Raw genomic sequence first — 14,698 nt, 5'->3', positions numbered from 1 at the left:
ACCTGGTATAAAAAGTTGGTTATTTATTTGTTTCAGGTGGCCACATACAATTCTTTTGTGTTGTACAAAAAAGCAGGAAATTCAGATCCTTTTCTTGATTATCAAGAAAAGGTAATTGAAAATCTTGTCTTTCAAAGTGTTAGCCCCGCTCATCCATTAGAATCTGAGGATGTGAAAAGACTCACTGAGCGACATTTTATTGCACTTATTCCAGCAACGGAAACAAGAAGGAACCCCCAGAAAAGATGTCGTGTATGTACTAAGAGAGGAATGAGGCGTGATACCCGCTACTATTGCCCACAATGCCCATCATTGCCAGCCTTATGCGTCACTGACTGCTTTAAAATCTTCCACACAGAACCACGTTTTTAAACTGTAAAAATGTATCCCAATTTGTCATTCAAACATTTGGTTCATTTAGTGAATGACACATTCGAGTAGAGCTCACTTAATTTCCAGGGGGGGTTCTCCAGAATCTAAACCTTCCATTGCGTGCTTGTTTCTGGAAATCATCCATTGAGTTAAAATGGTCACTAAACCCATAGATGAATTCCCAGAGGGGTTTCATTTCCAAAATGGGGTCACTTCAGGGGGGATTCTTTAGCTCTGGTACTCTGAAAAGTGCCAGAACAGCATAATCCCCCCTGAAGTGACCCCATTATAGAAATGACACCTCTGTGGGAATTCATCTATGGGTTTAGTGACCATTTACCTATCTACTTATTTTCCCACCACTAGATTAATTTATACAGAGGAGTAGATTGTAAAATTCGGTCACTTGTTGTGGGTTTCCTCTGTTTAGGCACCTCAGGGGCTCTCCAAATGCAACATGGCGTCCGCTATCCATTCCAGTCAAATTTCCATTCCAAAAGTCAAATGGCGCTCCTTACCTTCCAAGCCATGCCGTGCGCCCAAACAGTGGCTTTGCACCACATATGGGGTATCAGCGTGCTCAGGAGAAATTGCACAACACATTTTGGGGTCCATTTTTTCTGGCTGCCCTTGTGAAAATTAAAAATTTGAGGCTAAAGTAGCAGTTTTGTGTTAAAAATGTGTTTTTTTATTTTCACACTTCAACATTATAAAATTCTGTGAAGCCCCTGGGGGTTCAAGGTGCTCACCACACATCTAGATAAGTTCCTTGAGGGGTCTAGTTTCCAAAATGGGGTCACTTGTTGGGGGTTTCCTCTGTTTAGACAACTCTGGGGCTCTCCAAATGCAACATGGCGTCCGCTATCCATTCCAGTCAAATTTCCATTCCAAAAGTCAAATGGCGCTCCTTACCTTCCAAGCCATGCCGTGCGCCCAAACAGTGGCTTTGCACCACATATGGGGTATCAGCGTGCTCAGGAGAAATTACACAACACATTTTGGGGTCCATTTTTTCTGGTTGCCCTTGTGAAAATTAAAAATTTGAGGTTAAAGTAGCAGTTTTGTGAAAAAAAGTTAAATGTTCATTGTTTTCTTCCGCATTCCAAAAATTCCTGTGAAGCACCTGAAGGGTTAATAAACTTCTTGAATGTGGTTTTGAGCACCTTGAGGGGTGCAGTTTTTAGAATGGTATCACTTTTGGGTATTTTCTGTCATAAAGGCTCCTCAAAGTCACTTCAAATAAGATGTGGTCCCTAAAAAAAATGTTTTTGTAAATTTTGTTGTAAAAATGAGAAATCGCTGGTCAACTTTTAACCCTTATAGCTTCCTAACAAAAAAAAATTTTGGTTCCAAAATTGTGCTGATGTGAAGTAGACATGTGGGCAATGTTATTTATTAACTATTTTGTGTGATATATCTCTCTGATTAAAGGGCATGAAAATTCAAAGTTTGAAAATTGCAAAATTTTCAAAATTTTCGCCAAATTTCCGATTTTTTCACAATCAAACGCAAGTGATATCAAAGAAATTTTACCACTATCATGAAGTATAATATGTCACAAAAAAAACAATCTCAGAATCAGGGGGATCCGTTGAAGCGTTCCAGAGTAATTACCTCATAAAGTGACAGTGGTCAGAATTGAAAAAATTGGCCCGGTCACGAAGGCAAAAACAGGCTCTGGCGCGAAGTGGTTAAAACAGTGTCGATCTGCAATCTTTGTTGGAATGTACTCTTATAGATGGTAATTGGAATAATACTAAAATCTTTTTGTTGTTGCAATGTTAAATCACGTGGAACACTGACCTAAAAAACCTCTTCTGACATTGTCAGATTATTCCTCCATGCGTTTGGTGTGACATATCTATCTCTAATGATTTATTCTACGGTGTAAGCGAAACAAGCTTTCTACATTGACAACGGGAGCATTTTCATGGTCCTGGGCAAAAGACAGTTTTACACCTGATATTTTAGCTTTCTGGCACGCTAAGTCTCTCTTAATCATTGATTCATTCGACAGATCACGGATTTTGGGCAGTCCAAAATTCTTGGCGAAACCTCATTAATGACGACTTTGTGTGGGACACCCAACTACTTGGCTCCTGAGGTGTTGATCACAGCTGGCACAGGCGGATATAGCAGAGCGGTGGATTACTGGAGTTTGGGAGTCATGCTCTTTGTTTGGTAACTATTATCAGAAGACACCCAAATTATCTTACTATAGAAAATAATGGTGGCATACTGCGAGAAATAACTAGATTGTAGGATCAATTCATACAAAAATCTTGGTTGATAGCAAATGATTTTAATATAAAGAGTTGTATAATTCCAGAATATTAGATATTCTACCTCCTCAGTGAAGACAGATAAATGAACAGTCCTGTGGACATTTCCTACAACTACTTTTTTTAATGTAGTAATTCTCTATTATTTACCATGCTAATTGAAGCGTTACTGTGTGACTGCTGAAACATGTACACTTAAAATTCTGAAATTGTGACCATTTAGGGGTCCTGGGAAACTACTTAACACTTCTTGTAAAACAAGATATTGTGAATAATTCTTAATGACCTAAGATTTTTCAATTCAAGGTATATACATTTTAGCATTAGAACAGAAATAAAGACTGTATATGTCAAAATAAAACATGTAGAGCGGGTAAACCATGGTCCCGCCAGAATATAGTGGCTACGGTGTAGTGGGCATGCCCCAGTGGGATCTAAAAGTCAAGCCCAAAGTCTAGAAATTCATAGACTAATATGTGATTTGTTGTGCAAAATTGGGGATCCACCCATATCCCAAAACAAGTACGCCCCTATGGAGGAACCATCCGTGCAGAGTATCTCTAATAACTAGAGCTGAGTATAAATCCCTCTGTTAGGAAGAGATCCCCTTAAAGAGAACCTGTCATCAGAAAAATTAGAGTTTTTGTCACTTACCGTAAAATCCCTTTCTCGTAGCCATCATTTAGGAACACTGGAAAACCATGGGTGTATTCTGCTGCCACCAAGAGGATGACAGTAAGAATTACACTTAAAGAAATAGTTGGCTCCTCCCAAGCAGACTACAGACACCTGACTAAACCAGTTAGGAAGAAAAACTTTTTGTGAGATAAAGCATTTCCCTGCCTGTTTTATACAATGTTTTACCTCAAAGAAACAATTATTTGTGATCCCCTACTGTAATATCTGTATACTTTTTTTTTTGCGTCCCCCCTGCCCAGGAGATGTGGTATGATCAGACCATGTTCCTGTATGGTCAGACACAGCCATTACACAGTACACAGCAGGGGAACATGTATAAGATTATCTCAGCACAGGAACATTTTTTTTTTTTAAATGCGTCCAATTGCGGAAGTTATTATTATTCCAAGATCTATAGCTTAAAATGAATTTTGTTCATGGGAGAACCCCTTTCAGTACCGGAAATCCTTATTTCTCAGCTGCTTCATTGGGGAACACAGGAAACCAAGGGACGTCCTGAACAGTCTGAATGGTGGGAAATAGAAGAATGCCAGAACAGCAAAGGTAAAGGGAATAGCAAAAGAGATCACTCAAGCTATAACCCGGGTGACACCCTTCTACCCAGACTCTTCAGCCAACGTGAGTGTATGAACTCTGTAAAATGTTAAGAACGGATGGACGGAGGACCAAGTCACAGCCTTACAGAGCTGCAGAACAGAATCTTGATGATGAATGGTCTAGGAGGCCACCTCTACCCAGGTGGAGTGAGCCTTAAAGGGGTATTCCCATCTCCCAAGATCCTATCCCAACATGTAGTAGTACTAGTAGTAATAATATTAACAAATACCTCCAATTAGAAATGTAGTATAGTACCTTGGGTATCTATGGTTACACACACTAGCATCTATTATATTAATATTCTAAATATTGTTTTACCTTCCTTCTGTCAGTCTCTTGCTCTTCTGTCTGAACAATCTACTCATTGCCCAAGATCATATCCCAATATGTAGTAGGGGTAATAATAATATTAGCAAATACCTCCAATTAGAAATGTAGTATAGTTCTTCTGATTCGCTATGTCTCTTTCCTCATGTGCAGGCATTGCAGGACATTAAGTATCCATGGTTATGTCTACTGATATAGTGACAGTTGGCTAGTTGCTAGTGGTCGTAACCATGGATACCTAAGGTCCTGCAATGCCTGCACATGAGGAGAGAGACATAGCAAATCAGAAATACTATACTACATTTCTAATTGGAGGGATTTGCTAATATTATTATTACACCGACTACATATTGGGATAGGATCTTGGAGATGGGAATACCTCTTTACGGAGAAAAGTACTGGACAAAGAACACCTTATCCTTAAAAAAGACAAGGAGCAGAGAATGACAGGAGAGAGCTGGTGGCTGGAGACTGGTCTAATGAAAGTAATTGCTACAAGGAAAGCATCCTACCAGGATAGAGCGGGGCTATATCCTGGATTGTGTCGAGGTCTTGGACAACCAAAAGACTGTGGGTCCACTGAAGGGTGGGTGTGGAGGGGGTTTAGAAACAACATTTTTCATAAGGCCTTGACTTCGGAAGCAATTGAGCACCTGACCATTCTGAAGGACACTGTCTTTGTAGGAGGAGAGGGACCCGCTTCCATGATGTTCAGGAACTGGTTCACTGCACTGACAAGGCTGTTTTACCATGTCTCTAGCTTGAGCGCCTGGCCAGAGTGCTAGGCGGTTGTCGGCATAGGTAAACCCGTCATAACTGTAGCCGAGGTCTGGACACATTGATTGGAGCTGGCACTGATAGGGACAGAGTAACGACCCATGCACAGAAGGGACACTGTTGTCGCAGGCCAGAGGGGACAACTGAGCCACAGGAGGCTGGAGAGCTGGGCAAGTGCAAGGAGCAAAGTGCATAGCAGCATACACCCATGATTTCCTGTGTCCCCCCCCAGTCAAGCAACCGAGAAAAATGGTTTACCTGTAGCCATAGTGCTAATCTGCAGATAAATAGAGTTTCAAACATATTCCGTTGTCTGATTTGTAATGTTTGACTGCAGCAAATAAAGGACATCACATCAGAAAATAAAGGACATCACATCAGAAAGCCAAATATGTTTGGACTATATTTATCTGCAGATCTGCACTATGGCTGAAGGTAAGTAGTTTTCTTTCTGACGATAGGTTTCCTTTTAAATGAAAAAGAAGAGGTAGAGATAAAGGGGAGTGCCAGGGATGGAATTCATAACTTCCTTCTTAAATATTGCAGAGATTATACTCAGATGTAAGAGATGTAGCACTGTTTCCATGGATCAGTTTTGCATGATGTCTGGTTTGCGCAATGGGTTCCTGCATCCTTTGTATTAGGCCGACCCCCCCACCCCAAACTAGGCATCGGTAGTTGAGGGCTTTGTGGATTTGCATTGTCTGGGTATGGGTGTCTTCATAGGTTGCAGATGATGTGTTAGAAATCATTTGTAGTTGATTGTTTCAGAAGGAACATAAAGATAGGGATGAGTCATCAAGAGACTCTAGTGAGTCAATGATTTTGGCACCCATGGTTTCCTAAATAACTTAAAGGATAGTTGAAATAAAAGTATGTATAGTGGGGCAGCTCTCCCATAAGTCAAGATGTCACCTGCCACATGCAATGACCACAAAATAGGCCCTGCAATGAGGCAGACGTTGTTGGGAGCAATTCGAAAGAAATGGTCCAAATCTTAGTATTTTCCACTTTAGAATATATTTTATGCACTCTGCACAACTTTTCCTGATACAGTTACATTTTCACAGCCTTAGTGGGTACCAACCATTTTCGGAAAGCAATTGCAATATGTCTCTAAAAGATCAGATCACAGGAGGATTTTACAACTTTATTCCAACTGCTTGGAGTCATGTATCAGAGCCAGGTAAGAACTACATCGCAAGTATGTATTACCCATTCTGATGTTTATTATTGAAGAAGCAACATTAAGTTGAAAATTTCCAAGAATAACTATCACAATTGTATGTTTTACAGCGCTAGATCTTGTTAAGAAGCTGCTGGTTGTCGATCCAGAGAAGAGACTCACTACAAGGGAAGCCCTGGCGCATCCCTGGCTGCAGGTATTAATGCGGACTCCGTAAAGAATCCTGTGTGTCCAAGGGTGGTTCTTTGAGTAATTTAATCTGTATATGACTTCATATAACTTCTATTTGCTACAGTGCAACATCTGGTCACTGAGGTAGATTACTCAAAAGCATGGCAGCACATCCCTGTGAATATGACCTAATCACTTTTAGGCCATGACATTGTTAATGGTTGTTTCTCCAATCATGTTCTCCAGTTAAACCCATCAGTTAGTGTCGTATATTGTATTTTAAAGACATACTTACCTAATTTTCTAGATGCTTTTTAGAAGTGTCTATTGGGGTGTAATAAGTGCCAAATACCCTTAGAAAATGTGCATAGCATGAGCACCATTTTTGCTTCAAAATCTTATTCATTTTGTTGGGTTCTGCTTTCTAAAATATATTCATTATGCTGTTTGTATTTCTCTTAGGATGATGAGATGAAGCGCATTGCTGAACAGTTAATGTATGCTGATGCTCATCCAATGCCACCTCCCTCCCAGGTACTATGTCTCTGTCTTTTGCTTGATTTGCTTCTTTGTGGGGCGCTTTAATTCACACTGTATGTATGTGTACATGTAGGTGTGATTATATAGATATATAATCATACATGCATGCATACATACATACATACAATGTGAATTAAAGCACTCTACAAAGTAGCAAATCAAGCAAAAATCCATTTCAAGTACGGACCGCGATGTCTCCTGATCAATACACAGTCTGTAGTTGCGTCCAGAACCCCCATATATATAATCATATCCAGAAAGCACGCACACACCAGAGCCTCCCACCCCTATTCCTGGTAAAATCACATCCAAATCACACTCAGACATTCATTAACCCCACTCCCAGCAGTGTAATCGCACTCAAAGCTTCCCTTTAACCACCACTGACCAGCAGTATAATCGCTCCCCAGGACTGCTCTCGTGTTGGGTGCACGCTTAGCGGATTTTTCAGGAGATCTTTATGTCAACTTTGAATTTCACTTGTCGAAGGTGTTCTTATTGTGTTGGTTTTGTTATTGTGCCATAATTTGGCATGTCTATATTCAACTTTCTCATAATGTTTTTCATAAAATCTCTGATGTACACAATTCTTTTTCAACGTGTTTTATATATATATATATATATATATATATATATATATATATATATATATATATATATATATATATATATATATATATATATATATATTTTTTTTTTCTTTATTCACAGTATTTCACAAGTCGTAAACGTGGACATGAGATGGACTATGATGCCAGCACTTCTACAAGTTCACAAACCTCAACAGTCCAGTATGAAAAGCGAGCGAAGAAATGATGCGATTTTGAAAATTGCGGTCGCTTTATTTATATTTGTATTCTTTGTACAGTAATCACGTTCTATTTTTTACTTTTTTCTAATTTTCTACGTTTTCTGCATAATGTTACTGCTGACACCACTAATTATTATTATGTGATGAAAAGAGATTGTGCTTTGTGCAATTCGTCTTTGTAAAATCAGATAAGAAAAATAGGGATTTTCTGGCATTATTTTGTAAGCAGCTCTCTTTAAACCTATACATCTTTGCGGTCAATGAATGGAAAGCTTATTTACATTTTAAGGCTAAAATATATAACTAAATATAAAAGAAAAGACAAATCCTTCTGATAGCTGAGAGAGTGCTACAATTGCATCCAGGCTAGGTAATGTGGGTGCGTCTATGTACAGCACAATTCTTTACCTTCCGCAGTTTTTTTTTACAGTATTTAGACATTGAGTCCAAGGTTCAGAGGTCAAAACTGGACTCCATTGTAGCGAACTCCCAACTGTGAGAAGTATTAAAGGTCTTGGCCAGTATTTTTATATTCCTAGGATAGGTCATGAACAACAGAACGGTAGACGTCCAACACCCAGCACCCCTATGACCAGTTATTATTTGCTCCAGCAGCGGCCTGGATGTAATCCGTGTATGTAGCGGAACAGTACAGCTCTGTTGCTACATAGTGGCCACGCCAGGTACTGCAGTTCAGCTCTTCTTCATTTGATCTGAAGTATCTGGGAGACGCCAATAACCATATGCAGACTTCAGTTATGTCGTCGTTGGCACTGAACATTTTGTTTGTTGGGGGTGCCGAGTGTCGGACTCCCATCGACCCGATATGCAGATTTCCATTCTCTGAAAGTAAATCATATTCTTTTTCACTGACAGCAAGTAGAGATCAATATATCAGGATATTGAAGCGCAATGTGTAGGATGTTTTAGCACTCTTCTTCATGTTTTCTTTTTTTCTGTGAAATATAACTAAGAACCCAGAAGAATGTTACATCATCTTATGGTGGTCAGAAGAATTTTGTGGGCTTCTCCTAAATGATACCTAGAACTCTAAGAATAATTTTGACTCCAACTGTAGATCTAGGAAACGGTTAAAAGTATTTTAGGGTTTTCTGTAAAAAAAAAACAGTCAGTGGAATTCATTTGGAGCAATGCATTGCATCAGGTCTGTATATAGGCATAGGACTTCTGAATCCTTTCGAAATGCTCATTTAGAAAGAAATGTTATAAGCACTTTAGCTTTTGAACGGTGATAACTAGAGATGATCGATTCGGTTCTAGGCTAATTTAATTCACCGAGTGTTTAAAAAAATAATTCACACAGTCCTGAATGTTCAGCAAAAACACAGCCACCATTTTACAGATATGTAGAGAGCCAGGGGTAAAAAAAAATTCTTACTGAACTGCCACTGGTGTCTCCCTTCCAGTCCTCCATGCGGCTACATCTGGTCTCTTCTTTGCTTTGGCATCATCCACGCGAAGTCCTCTTCACACTACTCCGGGACTTCTAGGGCTGAGTAGGCCTTTGGTGTCACAAAGTACGACGCCTGACTTGGGCTTGGCCCTAGTCGTGACGCGAGTCCTGCTTGGCCCTAGCAGCCCTAGTATAGTGAAGATGCAGGAAGAGGATGTCATGTGTGCAGTGCTGAAAGAGGGCGGATGACTGGAGTAACTGAGCGGCAAGGTGAGCGTTTTTTTTTTTTTTTTCTCTTTTTATTACTTTGGGCAGGAATTTTTTTGATTTCCATCAATTCTAGCGAATTGCTGAATTTGAATTTTTGCCACATTTACTTATCACTAGTTATAGCAATATTCTTTGTGCTCTGACTCCATCTTATGGATGCCATCCTTTACTGGGTTCACACGTTGAGTAATTGTTTCTGATTTTTACATGGAATCATTCTATACTTGACGTATTTGTGCTGGATTTTTGCACTGTATTCACCCTTTTGCGTTGAATTGCTTTACAAAATTTGCATTTATTTTGATAAATTGATCAGCTGTGGACATTTTCTGCCATGTATGAACCCAGTTTTTTTCTGCTATCAATCTTTACAATGTGTTGCTTCTTTAGTCTGTAGACAGCATGTGCCTCACAGAATTAAGAGACATGGAAGGCGGTTCCATTTTAGTTATGTGGGTTTATCTGTTTGTTTTCTTTGTTTTTTTTTATATACAGATAAGATTTTTTTATTTTAAAGCCACGTGTAGCAACAAAGTATTTGCCAAATCTGCTGATTTGAAATGTTATTTGAATGAGGTCTCTGCAGTGGATTTCAGCAGGTCTCATTCAGATGATCGGTACAGTGTGAATTTCTACAACACATCTGCTATGTTACTATACTTTAATCTTTAAGTCATAGAGCCAAACACACACACCATCATTTGAACTCCTTTTGTATGCATCTAAGTTAGGAGAATCCCATGCAGTTTTAATAAAATCATTGTCTTATATGCTGAGCTCTGTATAACCTCGAACACACCACTGATTGACAGCTTTCTGTGTACCCTGCATAGGCAGAAAGCTGCCAATCTGTGGTGAGAGACGAGTTATACCGAGTAAATAAACTTAGAGGATTACATGGCAGCAGGTTTACTATTCCTTCTCTGATAATCCTCCGCTGATAAAACTGTGATGTTTATCAAAATAAGTAACCTATCATGTGATGCGCACCTCTGTTCATGTCATTACGGGGTTGCAGAACCTCATTCTTGGAGTCCTAAAGCCCTGATCAGTAAGTTATCCCCCTATCGTATGGAATAGCTTGTGGTTGTGTTTTTTTTTGGGGGGGGTGGGGTGGAGTGGGGAGGGGGTCAGAGGACCCTTTAAGGTCTAGATTGGAACCTTCGGGTCTGAGCATGTGGCATTGTGTGCATGAACTCTTACTCAGGACCTGTACAAAATAAAGCAAAGTTTTTCCCAACTTTACTGCATCAAACATTAAAAGCATGGTCCGAAGTCAAACTAGATTTCATTCTAAATCCCTATCTCTTTAGTGCCGTAATCTAAGCTATTTTCTAATCTACTGCTATTCTATTTTTTTTCCTATATGATGTTTCGTTTGAGAATCCCAGTGCATGCTGGGATACTCAGTGTTATCAGGGGCATAGGCTGCGGTCACTGTCACAGCCCTTGTACTCTGCCTGAAATGAAGCTTCATGAGTGACTCTTGTTTCAGGGGCTGTGCACGTCCCTGCTGTGTCCCTCCCTGCGAGCTGTGCAATCTGCACAGTGACAGCGTCCACTCTGTTGTCGGCTCAGATAAGTAATCAGCCGGCAACAGAGCGGTGTCAGAATGCTCAGAGTGCAGGAGACTAGCGCCGCCCCCGCTAGTGACGTCACTGGTCATCCTGCATGCCAGGTATTCTGACACCGCTCCGTTGCCAGCTGATTATTACTGATTTAAGCCGACAACAGAGTGGACACTGTCACTGTGCAGATCGCACAGCTCGCAGAGAGGGACACAACAGGGACGTGCACAGCCCCTGAAACGCGCTTCACTGTTGACACTTTGTTTCAAGGAGGGGGCAGAGGCTGCTACAATGACCACAGCCTCTGCCCCCTGCTCTGATGATGCTTTGTTTGAGTATCCCAGCATGCACTGGGGTTCTCAAACGAATTGTTGTAACATAGGAAGTAGGAAAAAAAGAAAGAATAGCAGTTAGTGTAGTTAGGGACCGGTAGGGAATTTTTAATACAAGTATATTCGAAAATAGCTTACATTACAGCACTAAAAGGATAGGGATTTAGAATGAAATTTAGTTTGACTTTGGAACACCCCTTTAAGTATTACTTTACAGTTAACAAATAGTCAAAGTGTGAAGTCACTTGCTGTAGTGATTTAGGCTTGATGTTTGTGTACTGCCTTTGACATGCTGGCATGTTTGCTGTGATGGGTAACAGCATTAAATTTTTATTTCGTTTGTATGATACAGCTTTCCCTTTTTTGCTTCAATTTAATATAAATGTTGTAGATTAAAAAAAAAATTAGAAACTTGTATATTGTTTGCACATGCTTACAACCTAATAAATAACAATTTGATCTACATTTTGTTCAACTGCTTAAATGCTATTTGCTTTGAAGATTTCAGCAAGCCCATCATGTTTGTTGTGTCAAATATGCACTTTTAAAAGGAATTTGCCAGTAGGATCATCACTCCTAAGCCGTCTATATGGGCATGCTGGTCATAAAAAGTTGAATAAAATGAGATCTGTGATCCAATGTCTTATTCCAGAGAAATCAATGTCTTTCGTAATATGTAAATGATCTGTTAAGATCTATGGGTTTTCATTTAAAATAAGCCATGCAAGTAGATTCTCAGGGTGATCTATTTCCAGCCCATAGATCTTAACAGCTCATTTACTTGTAAAGAAAAATGTGGATTTCTCGGAAATAAGACCTCAGATATCATTTTATTCAACTTTCCATGTCTTGCATGCTCATTAGGTGGCTTAGGAGGGTTGATCCTACTGATAGATGGGTTTTAAAGCTTTCTTTGTTTCATTTGATACCTTCTTTCATTAAAATTTTTAATATATTACGTGTATATATTTTAATGTGTATTTATATGTGTAGAGTCCATACCAGGGATGGACACCTACTTGCATACGTGTCACAATCTGTCAGTCTGGACCCCTCTCCTTTTATGGAGACAAAGCTACAGAGATGGATGGATGGATTGGTTGATTGATTGGTCTGGTCACATACTGCTCCATCAGCAGTTATTTTATATGTAGCAATAGATGTTCTGTATAATGAGAGGACACTACCTAATAAAGGGTTGCCGCTATACATAACAAAAGAGTGTACTACGTAATAAGGGATGGAGCTATATATTACAAGAGGGAAAACCTAAGTAATAAGGGACAGCGCTATACTTAATGAGAGTACACTATATATTAAGGGTTGGCACTATTCATAATAAGGCTACATTTACACATCCGTGTGAATTGTTGGTGTGCAGTCTGATTATTTTATCGGACAGCACCCAGACCCATTAAGCATGTCCTATTCCGATCCTCAAAACAAGATCAACTAAGGACATGGTCGTAGTCTCGCGTATATCATTCTTGGATCCATAATTTTCACGGATGTGTGAATGGATTCATGAAAGTATGAGTCAGTGGGCCATCCTATAAATTGCTTCCTGAATAAAAAAAAAACTCCCCACACTATGCCCCTAACTACAAATATGTACATTGTTAATAGACAATTCACCATGCACCATTCAAAATAGAAATTGATAATCAGTACTGTACCCCCCCATTACCTATAATTAGTTACTTTTCTCTAATCACCCTCCCCGACAGCACATCAGGAGGTTGACTCCATGCCCCAATAGGGACAGAAAACGCAGAGGTTAAAAAGCCCCCCCTTCCCCTTCTCAGTGTTTCTCCTGTTCCTATGAAGCATGAAGAGGTTATCTGGCAATGCTCTGCGGGCTGGTAGCAGTCTGGTTTTAAAGGGACTTTCTGAACAGAATGAATGTTGAAAAGTCTCCTCACCTTGACGTGCTTAGCATGTCCCTCTCCGCAAGGAGAAACGTTACTTTGTTACTTCTTAGATACCAAACCAAGATCAAGCACTCTGTGCATCATAGCATGGCCAATCATTAAAGTGCGCTTTCCTACCTGCTTGTTTTTCCCTCTGTCTGTCCTCTCATTTTTTTAAGCCAGAGCTATCAGTCAAAAGAAGGGGAGGAGGATGGAGATAGAGGAAAAACAAGCTGGTGGGATGGTGCATAACTGTTTGGCCCCGCCATGATGCACAGAGTACCTGTTTGTGGTGTGAATAGTCCTGTGCTGACAGTCCTTTTACAGTATTTCACCAGGAAGCTGAAGTCAATCGCCTAGCTTTCCTTCTCCCTAAGATGCTCCCGTCACTGCTGAATTCATCCAGACTCTGATCGATTAACTAATCCCCCGGCATCAGGGTTGCATTACTTCTGGTCCCGTTCCACGCTGCAGTGAAATGTATTTACCAGTACGTCCATCATAACGGCACGACAGGAGTTAAGTCCTCTGTTCCTCTAGGGACAGGAAACACATGAGAGGTTAAAAGCCCCACCCCCCCATCACACCCTCAGTGTTAGTACTAATCACCAAACCAGGATGGATGCAACTCTATTTTATTATATACATATACCAATGTTACATTCACATTAGTGTCAAGAGCGGGGCGGGAAATATGGTGCCGTTATGATGGACACCTTCAGTGTTTTTCCTGTCCCTAGCAGGACAGGACGCTATGGGAGGTTTCCGAAGATAAAGCGTTACCTGAGAGCCAGGGGGATTGGGGGGTCTCAGAACTCTCCCCTTCCTTCAGTCCAGAGGCTCCATGCTGATACCCCTTTGCGGGGTCCCTCAGCCAGAAGACCGCCGCTTACCGTTGTATCCCCCGGACAGGGGGCTCTGAGCGTTGCGCTGTGCCGGCGTGCGCTCCATGGAGGAGCGCGGTGTATGGCTTCCGGCGGGAGGCAGAGTCATCCAGGAACATCCGCTTTGGGGCCGGCGTGCGTTCCAGGGTGGAACGCACGCTGTGCGAGACTTGCGGCGGGCGGAGTCAGAAGAGCGGACATCCGCTTTGGCCTTCTTGCGTTCCAGGGTGGAACGCACGCCGCTTCTTCTCCTACATGAGGAGAGGGGCTTCAACGCAGGTGCCCAGAGGCATTGATGAACCTCCAGGGCATTGAGAAGGCTTATCGCTGGGGCGTGGCTATCACCTGGATCAGGTAAGACCCTATTAAAGGGTGCACCTCAGCCACACACACACTGACACCATGGAAGCTAATCCTTCACGGTCAGAAGCCCCCTCAGAGTCCCTGGGCAGTGTGAGTACAGGCCTAAAACCCTTCTCTGGATAGATCAGGGTATTCTAGGACAGGGTTTTATAGTAAATCTCCGGTGTCCTTTTATATGTTTTTATGGATTAGGAG

At 40.9% G+C, this 14,698-nt stretch overlaps 1 protein-coding gene across 2 annotated transcripts in view; it reads left to right on the top strand.

The window, feature by feature from the left end:
* Positions 1-8,330, top strand: part of CHEK2 (checkpoint kinase 2) — a 49,125-nt gene extending 40,795 nt beyond the window's left edge. For both annotated transcript variants that reach the window (XM_073673229.1, XM_073673223.1), the window contains exons 11-15: positions 2,390-2,553; positions 6,125-6,240; positions 6,351-6,436; positions 6,874-6,945; positions 7,663-8,330. In XM_073673229.1, coding sequence (XP_073529330.1) covers positions 2,390-2,553; positions 6,125-6,240; positions 6,351-6,436; positions 6,874-6,945; positions 7,663-7,767 — 543 coding nt within the window. In that variant the 3' untranslated portion in view covers positions 7,768-8,330. The remainder of the gene's footprint in view (positions 1-2,389; positions 2,554-6,124; positions 6,241-6,350; positions 6,437-6,873; positions 6,946-7,662) is intronic.
* Positions 8,331-14,698: the final 6,368 nt, after the last annotated feature.

Source organism: Phyllobates terribilis, unplaced genomic scaffold, assembly GCF_046119375.1.
Source record: "Phyllobates terribilis strain yellow unplaced genomic scaffold, ASM4611937v1 Scaffold_1__5_contigs__length_1240528914, whole genome shotgun sequence".
NCBI classification, from domain to species: Eukaryota; Metazoa; Chordata; class Amphibia; order Anura; family Dendrobatidae; genus Phyllobates; species Phyllobates terribilis.
This window is presented reverse-complemented; position numbering and strand designations above follow the sequence as displayed.